Genomic DNA, 15138 nt, shown 5'->3' with positions numbered 1-15138 from the left:
GGCTGATATCACCTTGTTTACTTCACAGCCATTTATCATGTTAATCCTTACTACAGTCCCTGTTTTACTACATAGGAAGGTAATGCTCTGATGCTTATTTACACATAAAATTCTATCTCCTGAAGGCAGCAGCATTATCAGAGTACAAAATGTCCGTCACTCCTCATACACTCTGATTTTAAATAATGTTACATGGGAGGGAATAAATACACTGTTTTATTACTCTTGTGTTAATGAAGTGTACAAATATGAATTTTGTGTAAATAAGGTCATTTTCTGATAGGTAGAAAACAGCTGAGGGAGGATAAAGATTTCCTAAAGCAATCCACTGGAAGCTAAACAAGCCTTTGAGGAATGCTATTTCCCCTGGCCTCAGCACCTACCAGACAAGTTATCTTGAGTATTAACTATAGGGAGAGTAACTCAAATTATAAATGGAGTTGGACTGGAGAATATGTCATATATAAAATGATCTAAAAATACTTTCAGATAGTGAAGTCTCAAAGGCAGCATACACTGAAATGGAAATGGTTTCTACTTAGAAGGAGATTTGCACATATTGATGCCATTATCATCTCCTTGACAAATTATAAACCCTTGCTACAAACTACAAGGGCATTATATGAGAGTTCTTAGACATAGTTCAAAAATTATAATAGCAGGTTTGCTGCTGTTCTCCCCATAATAGCAATTATAATGACTGAACAGATTAACTACTCCAAGAGAATTTCAACAATACATGCTGTAAGGAATGACATGCTGAACCTTGTATAATTGTCATTGCAAATCTAATTTTTACTGAAAAAAAAACCCCCGTTTTACGTTTATAATAGTACAACGACATGGGAGTGCTAAATAAAATGTCATCCTGCCTGCAAACAAATCCTGCTGATGCAAGTGCTGCTTATACCATGGTGTCTGCCATTAAGAAAGTACCTGCCGTCCTCTGGGAAACGCATTGCGAGTCTTGTTCAATTGAGGCTGTGAAAACGAGAGCACTTGGGGGATAGACCTGGGAACCTGGCAACCACACAGCTGAGAAAGGATCCTTGCCACAAAAAGAATTTGCATGTTCACCTCTGTATTGCCTAACAAGGACGCTCCTGCAATTCAAGATTCTCTATGCAGTTTCTAGTGTGCAAGTTAAAGGTAAATAAGAATTATAAAGAATATTTTCTACCATACTGCAATATATGTAGTATTGGGGCTAAGACTGCTGTTTTCTAAGTCCCTAAAGAGATCAGTGGGAGTTTTGCACATGACTCTAATAGGAGCAGGATACAGCCCTGTCAACCAGCCAAAAATCTGAGTGATTCATAAGACGGATATTTTTATTTTCTTCATGTTTATCCTCAGTTGTGTCAGATAAGTGGGAACAATGGGTCACACAAAAATGAAACACAGTACAGTATATTTATTATTTTTAATAAATACACTTTTCTGAGTTATTTGATTAATTTACAGCTACATTTCTAGTCAGAGGGGGAATTTAATTAAGGAAATAAATGATAAATACAAATTGTAAGCCTCTATCTTCACCTAAAACAGTGAATTTCCATTTAGTTAGTGTATGTGATAGGATTTCCTCTCAATGATTCTGTAACATAGTAATTTGCCAGGTCACTTAAAGGACAGCTTTCCTATTCTGAAATCTTAAGAACATAGAAATTGTTTCTTTCAAAGCACACAAAAACTGAATATAAAATGACTAACACTTGTTTTATATTTTATTTCTTTTTAACATTTCTTTTAGACATGTAACTATGTGTCATCTGTGCTTAATGATATATGTTTCTAACATAATGAGCCTGAGAAATAATAAGAATAGCAAGTGTGTGTGGCACAAAGATCTGTACTTGAGGTGATGCACGTCATATAAATGTGTACAACTGAAGCTTAGGAATACAAAAGATCATTGGATAAGATCTCTAAATTGAGTTTCCTCTTTTATCTAATTACTATATTTTTCAAAATTTCTCATTTGAACATAGAGATATCTTCAATAACTATAGAATTATTAAAATACTAAACAGAATATCTGTACTATCTCAGTTTAGGTATCTAACTTGGTAGGGAAACTTGGCTTTGCATTTGATTAGGTCCTTTCACAGAGGACCTAATTCACTAAGGATTCACTAAGGAGCCTCAAAACACTCTCAATCACTTGCCTGAAATCCTCTCACCATTTAACTGGTTTAACTGGTTAAATCATATTTGCTCATGTGAGCATTGCTCATATTAAATAAATTGTGGCTTATGTGCCCATACCATGGCACGGTTTTCTATCTATTAAAATACACCGAAAAGAGCTGTCATATTTTCACGGCATTTAAAATGTTCAAGTGAAAATTACTGGAAGTTTTGGGAACCAGGAGAATTTTACTTTGATATTTTTGAATCCTTAATTAAGAAAACTCTGTTAAAAAACATATTTTTTATCATTAGCTATGAATTTCTGCTTGTTTATGGACAAAAATAACCCTCTTCTATCCATAGAGAAGAGAGAATTTAGAAGTGGACCATCTTTTTCATTTCAGTCCCATCAGCAAGAAGATCTACTGTGAATTAGCCTCATGAAACCTTTAAAATCCTCACCTCAGCCTTCTTTCAAGATGACAGATAATTTAATTCTAAGAATATTACCGACTCAGTGCCCCTTCCCATACTTACTACTAGTATGATTTGGGAACCCCACAAATGGCCAGGCTTCTACAGTGTCCGTGTGGACATGTCATTAGAAAGCTTCAACGAAGCAGTGTGTGCATCTCTCTAAAAGCACAGATGTGCATAGACTCTTGTACTTCCATACAAGAGAAGGTAATTCAATCACAAATACCATGTCAGCAATGCTCTTTTTGTGATCACTCTGCTAATTATTTGGATATAAGCATTCAAATGAGCCTCAGCTCTATTGAAGAATATGTGCCATAACAGCTTTGTGAAATTAGGAACATAAGCAAATACCACCCTCCCAAATCTCAGCTGTGACTAGAAAAACAAACATAACACTAAACAAAGGCATCAATAAGATGTAAAACCAGCCTTACGAAATTAGTTCTCCTGTTAAGATCTTCATCAATAAATCCATCAGTTCTGCTAAAAAATAGATACTATTTGCTGAATAATCTGAAGTTAGCTATACCTAAATACACCATCTGAGTTTGTACTTGACGTCTAAACATTTCTGCATTATTTAGCTACCCTTCTACTAAAGAAAACATAACTGAATTGCAATCCAAAATGCACAGGATATTCAAATTAACTAAATTACTAATAAATATGCTCTATCTACCTAACTATCATCTATTAGTAAAGTAATAAATAGTAAAGCAGTAAATATATTACTAACAAATAAATAAATAAATATTTACATGCCAATGTAAATGGACAATGCATGGAACATACTACACCACAACGGATTATCATGTTTGTCTATGTCCTTGTCAATATATTCATATTGCTGAAATCAACACAAATAACAAAACAATGAGCACAACAGCACAATCTCTAATACATGCAGACATGCACACAAATAGTAATCACCTGAGTCCTTCTCTGCTGTAGCTAAAGGTAAAACAAAAAAGAAGAAAATGATTATTGTGATTAAATGGTTAAGATGGTTATTTTAATTTTATCAGAGTAGAAAAAACATCAAATACAAAGTTTCAATGTTTAATCTCCTTAAACTTGTGAGTATAGCAGTGAGAATGCTGACAGCTCATCCAATTGATGGGATTTGTCAAATGAGGGGGTAATAGTGTGTGTTTTTGTGTAGCATTTATAAATGATAATAGAACATAAATAATAGAGTAAGAATATAAGAATATTATTTCATTAAAACTATCTTCGCAGTGCTACTCTGTACATAGTTATTATTGTTGTGTAGCAGATACTCTCATACAGAAGATTCACCTGACTGACTAAGGTGACCTTTTAATATCACTCTAGTCAACAAGGAATAGGGCAAGAATCTACATATTATATGCTGTAATAGCATATAGCAACTACATTTGAAGACATCGAGCAGTTTCTAAGTATAATGGCTATATATTTTCCGTATGCTATACAAAGTGCAAGCAAGTAAAACAAAGATTAATTACTTGTCGGAGTACACAATACCATTGTACTGTATAGGACAGTAAAATGTTCTCATAAACATAAAGGAACAGATGGGAGCTTCTGCTGAAAGCTTGTAAGTTTTTTCTGCATTGCTGAAAACATATGATAGCTAATAATGACTTTAGTATTGAAAGAGGTTCTAGAGTTCTAGATGTACTCCTTCCTACTAAAAACCAACATACTTTTTTTTTGATATTATGATGTTTCATTTTCAAATAGCATTTTACTACCTACTCTTAGAGTAAGAGTAAGTAAGTATGTAGGACTTAGTAGTAAGTAGTAAGTTACTATTACTCTACATACTTACTACTTACTACTTACTAGTAGTACTCACTACTTACTCTACCTACTACTACCTTGAGTACATCATTCACATATCTAAGTTAACTGACTATCGAACTTTGGGCTGTTACATGAGCATACGTAAAGAAATCTAGTTGTGTATCAACCAAAAGACAGTAAATCCACAAAGAAAGTCATATTAATCAAAATGTGCCATGGGACAGACTGCAGTTTTATGTTTGGTTCCAGCTTATTATAGTGCTAACAATATTCATGTTTTAAAGTGCAGAATTTGGTACTCTACTTACAGTTGAATTGTGACAAATCTCCAGGATATAATTTAAAATCTTGGGCAAAGATATATACATTTCATTGTGATAAACTTTTACAAAATCCAATTTATTATCAAAGAGTTTAGATATCTTGTCTGTGCTTTTGTGATCTTTTTAAAAGGCTTCTACTTTTAAACTGTATATTTTAAAAAGGTTGTTAAAAGACTAAGCTACTGAACAACAAAAAATCCTTTTATAAATACAAAAAGATAAATTCTAAAGAAAAATGATACTTCTGCTTTTTCATTTTCCAAAAGAGATTTAATATGCATCCTCCTTTCCTTAACACAACATGATATCATAATTAATTAAGATAAACTGGTTACTGAGATGGTTTCATGTTGTTACTCCCATGATATAATACTGGTTGCTATAGTGATGAGAGGGGTTTTTTGTTAATCACTTGTGAGATTGGTTAGCTCATGTTTTTCAGAGATTTTGAGCAGAAATGGAAAAATGAAAAAGTTGACTTTATAATACCACTAAATACATGAGCCTTCCTCATTTTGCTCATATGGTAACGCTATTTACTTAGAGAGTACCACTAGAAATACACATTACAAAACCATGTTAAGCCTATAATGTTTTTTTAATATCATATTTCCTGTTAACAAGAATATTTTCCTGTTAACCCACTCCACCTCTAAAAATAAGCATTTAAATAAAAACATGCTTTTCTTTTTCTATTCCGGCATACATCACAGTTATATCTCAAGCTTTCTGTGCTTTATGTAGAATTACAAATGTGTCTTAGAACACTGTTTCGACTGTTTTGACTGTTCCACTTTTTCGACTCCTTTTTGTTCTATGTATGTTTTACAAGTATTAAAGTAACTCTGCTGCATATCTCCAAGATGTTTTGTTCTTTTTGAATAAAATTTCATTTAGTTTTTCTGCATATGTACTAGAACACACTCCCTTTCCAGAAAAAGTGCTAATTACAAGTAGATCTCATATTTTACTCTGTTAATGCATTCAGTAAATCAGGATGCAATTATGGTTTGAATAATCATATTATCTTTATACCACTGAAAATACAACAAAAATAAACTACACTTATCTATCTGCCTTAGAAATAGTTCTGAAAAGCAGCTATACCCAGAGTTTTCAACTTCCAAGGTACTGTTACTGTGAGCACAGGGAAAGAATATCCTGCCACTAGTTTAATAACCAAAAATACTTAGAGAAATAAAATAATCCATAAACAACCTTTTAGATTTATGGAAAACTCAAAAGTAAGAACAAAGGGCAACTTAAATTAAGAAGTCCTGGTCTTCCATTCAAACAGGGTCCCAGGAGGCATATTAAAGCAATGAATAGGAAAAAGCTCCATAGTTCACCAGCTGAGATTTTAATGAGACATTTCCCCTTGCTGTGGATGGGGTTTGTTCAGGAAAGGGAAAATTCTGCTCGCAGAATATTCAGTTAAAAGGCACTGTTGGCTTTTACAGCCACTTTGGCAGCTGACTGCTGTACTAACCTTCTATTTTGGCATATTCTGTAAGTCGAGTGTAATTGATCAAGGCAGCCTTCTCCAGACATTTTCTAACCACTTTCTTCACCTCTTCTGCTGGAATGGGGGTGGCAATATCTTTCATTAAAACCTGTGCCAGAGACAATTATACCACTTGGTTACACGCATTACTCAAAACTCAAGAGGAAACAATGAAAATTTCCTAATGTTACTTTAGCTCTCATAGAGATTAAAGGCCAAAATCAAAATGGAACTATTTCAGTATGGAACTGCCATGGATGAACCACATATTTATCTCCATAGGTTTGACTTCAACTCTGATTTCACTGTATGTATTGTATTCATATCCAAACAGTATCTCCTCTATGGGTGGGCACCTTGCAGCAGGCCAGGAACACTTCTTGGATGGGCTGGACTGTCGTATCCACTACAGATGCAGATATGAAAATTTGCTTTTTTCTCACCTGTCGGAAAGTTTCCACCATTTCATAATCATTCATTCTTTAGCAATGTAAAGCAGAAAACACGTGCACCCTCAGAACTAGTTATAATTAGTGCTTTTCTTTTTCCATAAGTTATTTAAATTCAGTATGTCCTTTTGGTGAAAAATAATGAGTTGTTTTAGGCAGGAGGATAAGCTGAACTGCCCATTAAATATTTTAAAAAGACAGTTAGTGGAACAGCTCGTAGAAACTTTTTAAAGACTATTGATTTTTCAAATACAACTGCGATAAAATGAGTCATTTCAATTCTTGACCTTTCTGCAATTAAAGGAAGTCCTGTCATAGCTTAATGAAGTCAAGCTGTCACTTAAAGTACTAAACAGGTATGTAGGCTTTTAATAGCTTCAAAAATAAATAACATGTCAGCAAAGAAACTGTAAGATTTACATTTGATTTAAACCTTTGAAAAAATATTTTTCGCTGAGTAGTACTTAATTACCAGGTTGGCTTGAAAAACCAAGATTGTAGCAAGCAAAGTAAACTGGGAAATATACGCCCTTCATATGAATGCAATTTTATATATTCTGAGCCCTATGAATATTGAACATAATCATACAAAAAGAACTTGAAAAAAATGTTAATATTTCACTATCATTTTTACTTTATACTTCACTCACTTTCAACAGGTAGGTGTAAACAACATTCATTATGTTTTTGTCACACTTTAATATAAAAATCAGATAATTCACAAGCTTTTCAAATTGTTTGTCAATAAATATGGATCCTCAGATAAGCTACACTTTAAGAAAATACATCTAAAAAATACAGTTACAGATATGGTCTGGGGAAGGAAATTGTATAAAAAAAACCAGCTTCAGCAGCAAGAAACCTATTAGGGAAAAATTGCAACAAGCTAGACATGCTTTGTTACTTACACCTACCTGTATCATGTACTGGCCTCTTCTCACATGGTTTTATTCTATTTATTTATTTATTTATTTATTTATTTATTTATTTATTTTATGAGTAATTTCTGAGTTATCAGCAAGTGATAATACAATATTGAAAGACTTTCATTCTGGATATTATGAAGATATAGTAAAATTTCTAACATATTCTGCATCCACAAATACAGGCAAGCCCAGGTATCCCCAGAAGAGAGAGATGTTGCTGGTTTGCCTGTCTGATACAGGATACTGCCGACCACTTGTGACAGCAGGAACAGAGAGAGGGAAAGGGTGTTTCTTAGAGCAGAAAGCAGCACTACATAGCACTATAATCACTGAAATGAAATACGAAAGGAAATATATAGACTCCCCATATGTCACAAGCAGTCGCAGTCTCCATCCTTGGGGTGATGTGCAGTGTGAAACAGCTAACATTTCTCAAGACCAGACCACTCAGGTTTAGGCAGAGCTACATAGAGTGGGATCTAAGGTTTGTTTCAATTCATACCTTCATCGGGCTCCTGCTGATACAATTCCTTTGGATTCCCTGCTGGAATTTAAGACTCCTCTTTCCTTAGAGAAATGTTTTGAGCAGAGATGCTCAAAAGCAGAGATGCTTTTACCACTACATTGTCTTCTCCCTTGGAGTCAATACAGGAGAATTTGCTGGGCATGGATTTACATTTATGGCTGCCCATGACAGCTTTACTGCATATAGCTATAGTTTTTTCTTCTTAAATTGATTTAGATTATGCATTCATGGAGGATTATTTGGATTATATAGAAGCTTTTTAATGTTTCACATCAGTATAGACAACATTAGAAACAAGGAAGCTGTGGAAAACAGTAAAAGGGGATTGTAGAATAAATGTATTAGAGAAAATGCTATGTAATTATTAAATTATAAAGAAACAAAGAATCACTGCACTGGCTGGAGGTGAAATTCCAATATTCATTTTTCTATGGAGAACAGCTGTGTGTCACTGTGGAAAAGGTTGGGAAAAAAATATGGAAAAATAATGTGAAATAAAACAATAAACAAATGGTAAATGACACCAGTAGTAGTAGAGTGTCCGAGAAGAATTAAGTTTTCTTAAGTAGCCAAAGTGCAGAAGAAAACAGTCTTAGAACTCAAGCAGAATTTAAAATATATTTTTAAACTTACTCTTTCAAGTAATGAAAGTGTGGCTTTTAAAGCTCCTTCAGGACGTCCAAATGGGAAACAATATCTTAAAAAGAGACAGAGCGAGATAAAATAATCAAACTATAATATCTAACTTAGGAATTTACTATAAGAAGTAACTTTATACACTACTTGCATTAATTATGTTTATGAAATACTCCATTCAGAAAGTATTAATGGATGCAGAAGGCCTCTTCAGGAGTCTACTATGGACTATATATATATAAAATAACAATATCAGACCACAGTCAGCTCAGGTCTAAGAATGGCAAAATATGAAAGACAAAGACAATTCTTTCACCGTCTCAATTACTAAGGATATTTAATGATCTCTGATGAGCTTAATTGTCATCCTTCTGGAAAGAAATACCATTTGTCATGTAGAATTGACAGCTACTGAAGCAATAAAGGAGCACTTGGTAGTGATGATGTGGTAGGATGTTGGAGTGATGATAGAAAGGCTGATTTTATGTGATAAACTAACAGATTTGGTCTACATGTCAATTTTATGCAAACATTCATATCCTGTTTTAATATTGTATTAAGATTGGAATAAATGATCAGATATCTAAGTTTCTGTAGATATATGGAAACACAGATGACTGTATACATCCCATATTTTTTGTACTATATAGCTATTAAATAGCTTGGGAGAGGATTTTATGCTAGCTTTTATCAGCTCTGAATTAAACTAATCCACTTCTGCCACCAAGTCCATAGTACTATGCGAATAAAAAAGTGATCATATTCATTGCTTTGTTTTTAATTTTTGTTTGTTGAATGATCCAATATATCAACTCAACGAGTCTATAAAGATCAAGCAACCCTAACCTCTCCTAATCCTGTCTGAAAATCTTACTGGGATATCCCCAATTGGAAAAGGGATTTTTTCATTTTGCTAAGATTATTTTTTATTAATATTACTCACTTTTCTAATGGATAAAAGGATTTAGACCACTGAATTTTAGAAATATATTTTGTTCAACCAACATAAAGCCCTGCAAATGAGGTCAAAAAAGGATTTCCAACAGAGAGCCCTGCCTCTTCATTTTGTTTCTTTCTTACTGTAGTGTTAGGAACTCTTGGGATGTGTTAACAAACTCACAGAAAAAATGTAATGATGCTTAGGCTTTAAGTCATCCTGAAACAGCACACAGTTTTAGCAGTTTTGCCTCCTTCTTTCTTTATTGTTTATTTGCATAATCTTTGAATAGATTTTTCCATTGCTTACTTCTGTGAATTTGCAGTGACCATTTTTGAGTATTTGCCCTAGATTATATTTAATATTTCCAATCAAATATTTCCTACCCAATATGTTTTGCAATGTAAGCAATGTAACAAGCTCTCACCATCCAATGAATTTCAAAATCAAAATACAGGTAGAAGTTCCACTGTGGAGTAGGGACTATTGCAATTTATTGGAGAAGACAGTGTGCATGAGCACAACATAACTATATTTCAACTTTGGGACTGTTTGTTACAAGGTGTTACAGAGACCAGAAGTATAAAAATGTTGCAAAAAGGTTTAGGATTGACAGAGTGATGACAGAAAGTTTGATTTGATGTGATAAATTAACCAACTTGTTCTACATGGCAATTTTATGCAAACATTCATAAACCATTAATTCCTAGAGAATGGAAGGAGAGGAAATATCACTCCTAATCTGCTCTGCTGCTTGTATTCCTTCCTTCAGCACCTTCTACTGACCATTGCTGACCTGGAATAGCAGTTTTTACATTGATATGCAAATTTTTATTGAGGATAAAGGAGTTCAATTTATTCAGAATTGATAAATACTAAATAAATGCATAAGGTGTCATTTGCAATAAATGGATAAATATGTCACTTGCATTAAAAACAGCAAATGACATTAGATATCTAGAAAAAAAAATAGGTGTCTGTATCAAGATGTTGTTTACTCATGATATTTCTAATCCAGCATGGCCTAGTCATTTGCATTTAGGCAGTTCTCCTAGTCAATATTACAGAGAACTATAGAGTTCAAAATGACCAAAAAAGTCAAGCATATATTCTCATCAATCATATCCACCATAGACAGAATGCATCTCACAAGATATATAAATGAAATCTATAAAAAAGTAACAATTGTTTAAATCTAGTGCAAATCAGTTATGACATATCTAATATACTTACATTTATTATACTTAAAACTTATTTGCAGGTAGGCATTTTTAGCTCTCCTCTGTTTTGTCCAAGATCAAAACTGAGCACAAGCATGATAAAATGCTTCTAGCCAAAACTTAGTCAAATAAATTACACACTCACCTGAAATGGCTTATTTGATTTTCTAAAAGGGAAGAGAGTCTGTCTTTAATTTCTTCAAATCTTTCTTTCTCTTCAATGGATACTGTTCCAATCCCATCTGGTCTGTAATATTAAAGATTCAGTAATTTTTGACATTTCTTTTTCTGTGCTGTTTATGAAAACTAAGTATGTTTCAATCTGGTTATTCTTCTGTCAACTCAGCTTTGTGCTGATTCCTCTTTGAGCAGTGATTTTTAATTTTAAAGATTTCAGTTAACACACTTAGTATTCTCCTTTCTCTTTTTTTCCATTGTTTTGAAGGAAAAACAAGAATTTACAAGCATAACCAAAGAACAGACTTCAGCTGATGGAAGACTTTGAGCTGAACTTTTAAATTCAACTCCTAAGCTGCTACATGGTCATCATATCAACGCAAGGCAGCAGATACTTCTACCAAGTCCTCCCCAAATATGTAGTATCCTATCTCAAGAAAATGAGTACTTCAGTGACACAGAGGGACCACTCTAATATTATTGTCTCAATTTCAACTCTTTGAACCTTTAAGATATTTATCCTGAGGCACAGTACTGCTAAAAATGATTTTTAAAAAAGTTGGAGGCAACTTACAGTAAAAAAGACCTTAGCAGGCACCATTCATGAATTTTCCTGCTTGAGATGAGCCTAGATTTTGGATTCTTCATCCCATACTGACCAACAGCAGTAGATAAACAAGACTTCCATATGAATATAGCATAAGGGATGCAACAAATAACTATTCTTAATAAAACAGTGGGAAGATTTTTTTTTAAGTGCCAAAAACTAATTATAGGCCCCACATGAAGCACCTTAAGCAAACACTAAAATCTTATCCAGGATGTATTATTAAAGTCTACGCATTAAAATAATACCATAATATCAAGGAAAAATAAATGTTTCCCAATGTTATCTTTATCATATAGTCCCAAGTTTCCCATAAACACTACACTGAAAAAACACAGGATTTTTTCAGTTACCCTCTTAATTATTAGTTCCTAGGTAACAATTATTCATTCCTAACTGAGTTTAGTACTAAAGTCTGGATTCACCCTGTCCCTCTTCCAAAACCTCCAAAATTATATCTTACTGTATTTAGAATTTAACGCAGCAGGACACAGACAAAGACAATATCAGTTGGCTAAATTGTTACTATATCTTTCTCCACATTCTTTAATCTAGGAGAGATAAGTTGCCACTTGGTCTTGACATAAACAATTCTCTCACCCCTTAAATCACTTATATTTGCGGTCTGTCAAGTCAAGGTGGAAAGCACGCCTGAACTCTTTAAATTATTGCAAAGACAACAATAAAAACCTGATATGGTGGAGATATGTGTAACCAGGCACATCAATATACTACTGTATAAATTTGATATGAAAGAGCAAATAACTTCTATTCCCTCTTTTGATGGATGCCAGGACACTTTACCTCAGCCTTCTGACAGATGGAATGTGCTCAAATTTAAGTAAATTTCACTGTCTGATTTCATTGTCAGGAGAGATTTTGCTTTGGAGTGATAAAGTAAATAGGTCTGTCATATTAAACTTCACTGAGGCATGTCATATATATGACAGAAAAGACCTAGGGGTCCAGATAACAATAAGTGAGAAAGGTGAGCCAGTAGAATGTCATATCTGTCAACCTGCACTAAGACTAGGATCACTACATACTGGGGAACTGTCACTTCACTGAGGTTGCTGTCATACAGAGCCATGCTGACAGCACCTAAAATTTTCAGAATTCTTAAATATATTTTCAGTGAATGTTTGGAAAGCAACAACCATCCTAAAGGAAAAATAAAGAGTGAACAAAACACATTTGAAAAACGTACCATCTATTGCAATGAAAAGCTCATCTCTTCAGGACACGCTTTTAGAAAACAGCACAAACTCTGAATCATTATTTTGTTTCTTCCTGGTAGCCTTATAGTAACACGCAGAACACAAAAAATGTTACTTTCTCAACATAGTTGAGAGACACCTTTTGTCCTACTGGTCATTTCTTGCTCCTCTTGGGAATGTCTATTTTCTTATGTGGAAAAAAAAAAAAAGAATTCACAGTTTGGCTCTCAGATTATTTTAGATGGTAAGATTAATATGTAAATGATTTTGAAATTCACACTTATTTTTTCTTCTAAATCTTTCTATTTAATTCTTTTAAAGAAAGAATAACTTAAAGTAGCACAGCTTTTAGCTGGTTATTTTTATTTTTACTGTGCTTTCCAGGAAAGTGAGACACAAGCAGTTATCTCCTATGGGATTGGTGGGATGAAAAAAATTAGGTTACCCTAATTAGGGTAACCCTAATTACCTAAAAAATTAGGTTACAGAAACTATGCAAGAACTATTTTGCAACTAAAAACAGGATAATAACAAATACATATTTCCTACTATCCAAGACACTATAGATGGTGATTTGCACTTGATTGTTAATTTCCAAACTGCTACCGATGACTGGGACCACTCTTCCAAGAATTCAGCCAACACAAGCTATGGACTGTCTTGAGAAGAGTACTACCATGTTGTCATACTTTTGCATATCGGACACCACTTGAATATTATATTCCCGAGAAGGTGAAGGCAAAATGAATCTTCCTTTCCTCCATGTTTCATTCCTCTTCCTTCTTCACCACTGTTTTGTGGATTACAGAGCTAAATGAAAACTAAATAGTGAATAGAATAGCTGCCTCTTTTTCACTTGTATGAATTTTCCATTTTCTGTGAGCTCTGTCAATTGGATTTGGATTAGTCTGTCTTGTCTGCTTAAATCAGAGTCTAACTGGCACAGGCATAATGTTTTCTCTAGTCACATTTCAGCTTAATTCACTCAGACTTATATATCAGAAAATATTTGAGATAAATACAGGTCCTAACTCCTGCTAGAGCTAGTAAATTCATGCGGGAGGTACATTTGACTAGTAGACAATAAATAATGTTGCCAATACCAGAGGTCAGCCAGAATACCTAAAAAAAAAAAAGCCCCAAACTTTTACTATGACGAACTTCCACAATTGAAGTCCTGGTGGTGTTTACTATTGGGAAGGTTACTATTAGATAGTGGATTTAGGGCTTGCTATGGGTATTGACTATTCTCTTGATATAATCCTTCGAGGTGTGGAGTACCTCTAGAAATATTCTAAAGTTTAGAAATCTTTAGCTTGCAGTAGTTTGCAGAGGTCTCTTGGTACTTTGTAGGATTAAGATCTTTCTGAATAGCCATGGCAGGAAACAGAAAAATGGTATTGTAATATCAATGCTTATTAGTACAATGGATATCGGATTGGTTTTCAACCCTCAACTTTGGAAATAGCTTCTCCTAGTGGTCTGTCAGAGGGTGTAATCGTTAATTAGGCCTGTTTAATTGTGATAGGCCTATGTGTTATTAACTGAATGTGGTTGCAAGTTGTTTTCTTTCTGTGATACATCATCAACATGTTGCTTTTTGAATATCTGCATATCTTATATGTACTTAAAGGCTTTTAGAGAAGCTTTCCTTGTTAAAAATACGGACCATCCGTTTGGCCTGCCATAAAAAGTAAAGGACTAAAAGGAGACGAATACATGGACTGATATTCTGATATGTGCATACACAAAGAGATGAAAACAGCAAAGCTGACAAAGGGAAAGAAAAGAAATTATGATGAAAAACAAAATACGAGAAAAATACTTCAGTTGAAGTCTTACTTCAGAACATTTACACAATAAATTACATTTCAATGGTGTGAAAAAAAAGAGAAACAAAACTTTCAGGTCATCTTGGCCTCTAGAAACAAATTGTTTTAGAAGATTTCAGTGCTTTCTAAGAGCACTTCTTTTCAAATTCAAAAGCGTGTGCAATAAAATGAAAGAGCAGTGACAATTTTCAAATTATCAAGTTTGACTTCTTATTTGTTAGTGAACATAAAATTGTTCAGAGTTTTGATGAAGAGATTTGATTATTCATTTACTCAAATTTTAACAGCAAAATTTTCATTTAAAACACACTCATGCTAATTAAGGTATCTGCAGTGTCCATGGCTTATGCTAGATGAGTCTAAGAGAAATAATGATTTACATT

The 15138-nt window shown here is 33.6% G+C and overlaps 1 protein-coding gene across 5 annotated transcripts in view; it reads right to left on the bottom strand.

The window, feature by feature from the left end:
* Window positions 1-15138, bottom strand: part of CADPS2 (calcium dependent secretion activator 2) — a 276456-nt gene that overhangs the window by 68930 nt on the left and 192388 nt on the right. For all 5 annotated transcript variants that reach the window (XM_026051658.1, XM_026051660.1, XM_026051659.1 and 2 more), the window contains 4 exons: window positions 11068-11169; window positions 8763-8826; window positions 6214-6337; window positions 3544-3564 (listed from right to left, as the gene is read on the bottom strand). In XM_026051658.1, the coding sequence (XP_025907443.1) occupies window positions 3544-3564; window positions 6214-6337; window positions 8763-8826; window positions 11068-11169 (311 nt within the window). The remainder of the gene's footprint in view (window positions 1-3543; window positions 3565-6213; window positions 6338-8762; window positions 8827-11067; window positions 11170-15138) is intronic.

This window comes from Nothoprocta perdicaria, unplaced genomic scaffold (genome assembly GCF_003342845.1).
Source record: "Nothoprocta perdicaria isolate Ctin4 unplaced genomic scaffold, notPer1 scaffold_79, whole genome shotgun sequence".
In the NCBI taxonomy this organism is placed as follows: Eukaryota; Metazoa; Chordata; class Aves; order Tinamiformes; family Tinamidae; genus Nothoprocta; species Nothoprocta perdicaria.
The sequence above is the reverse complement of the archived record's forward strand: the minus strand, read 5'-3'. Positions and strand labels throughout refer to the sequence as shown.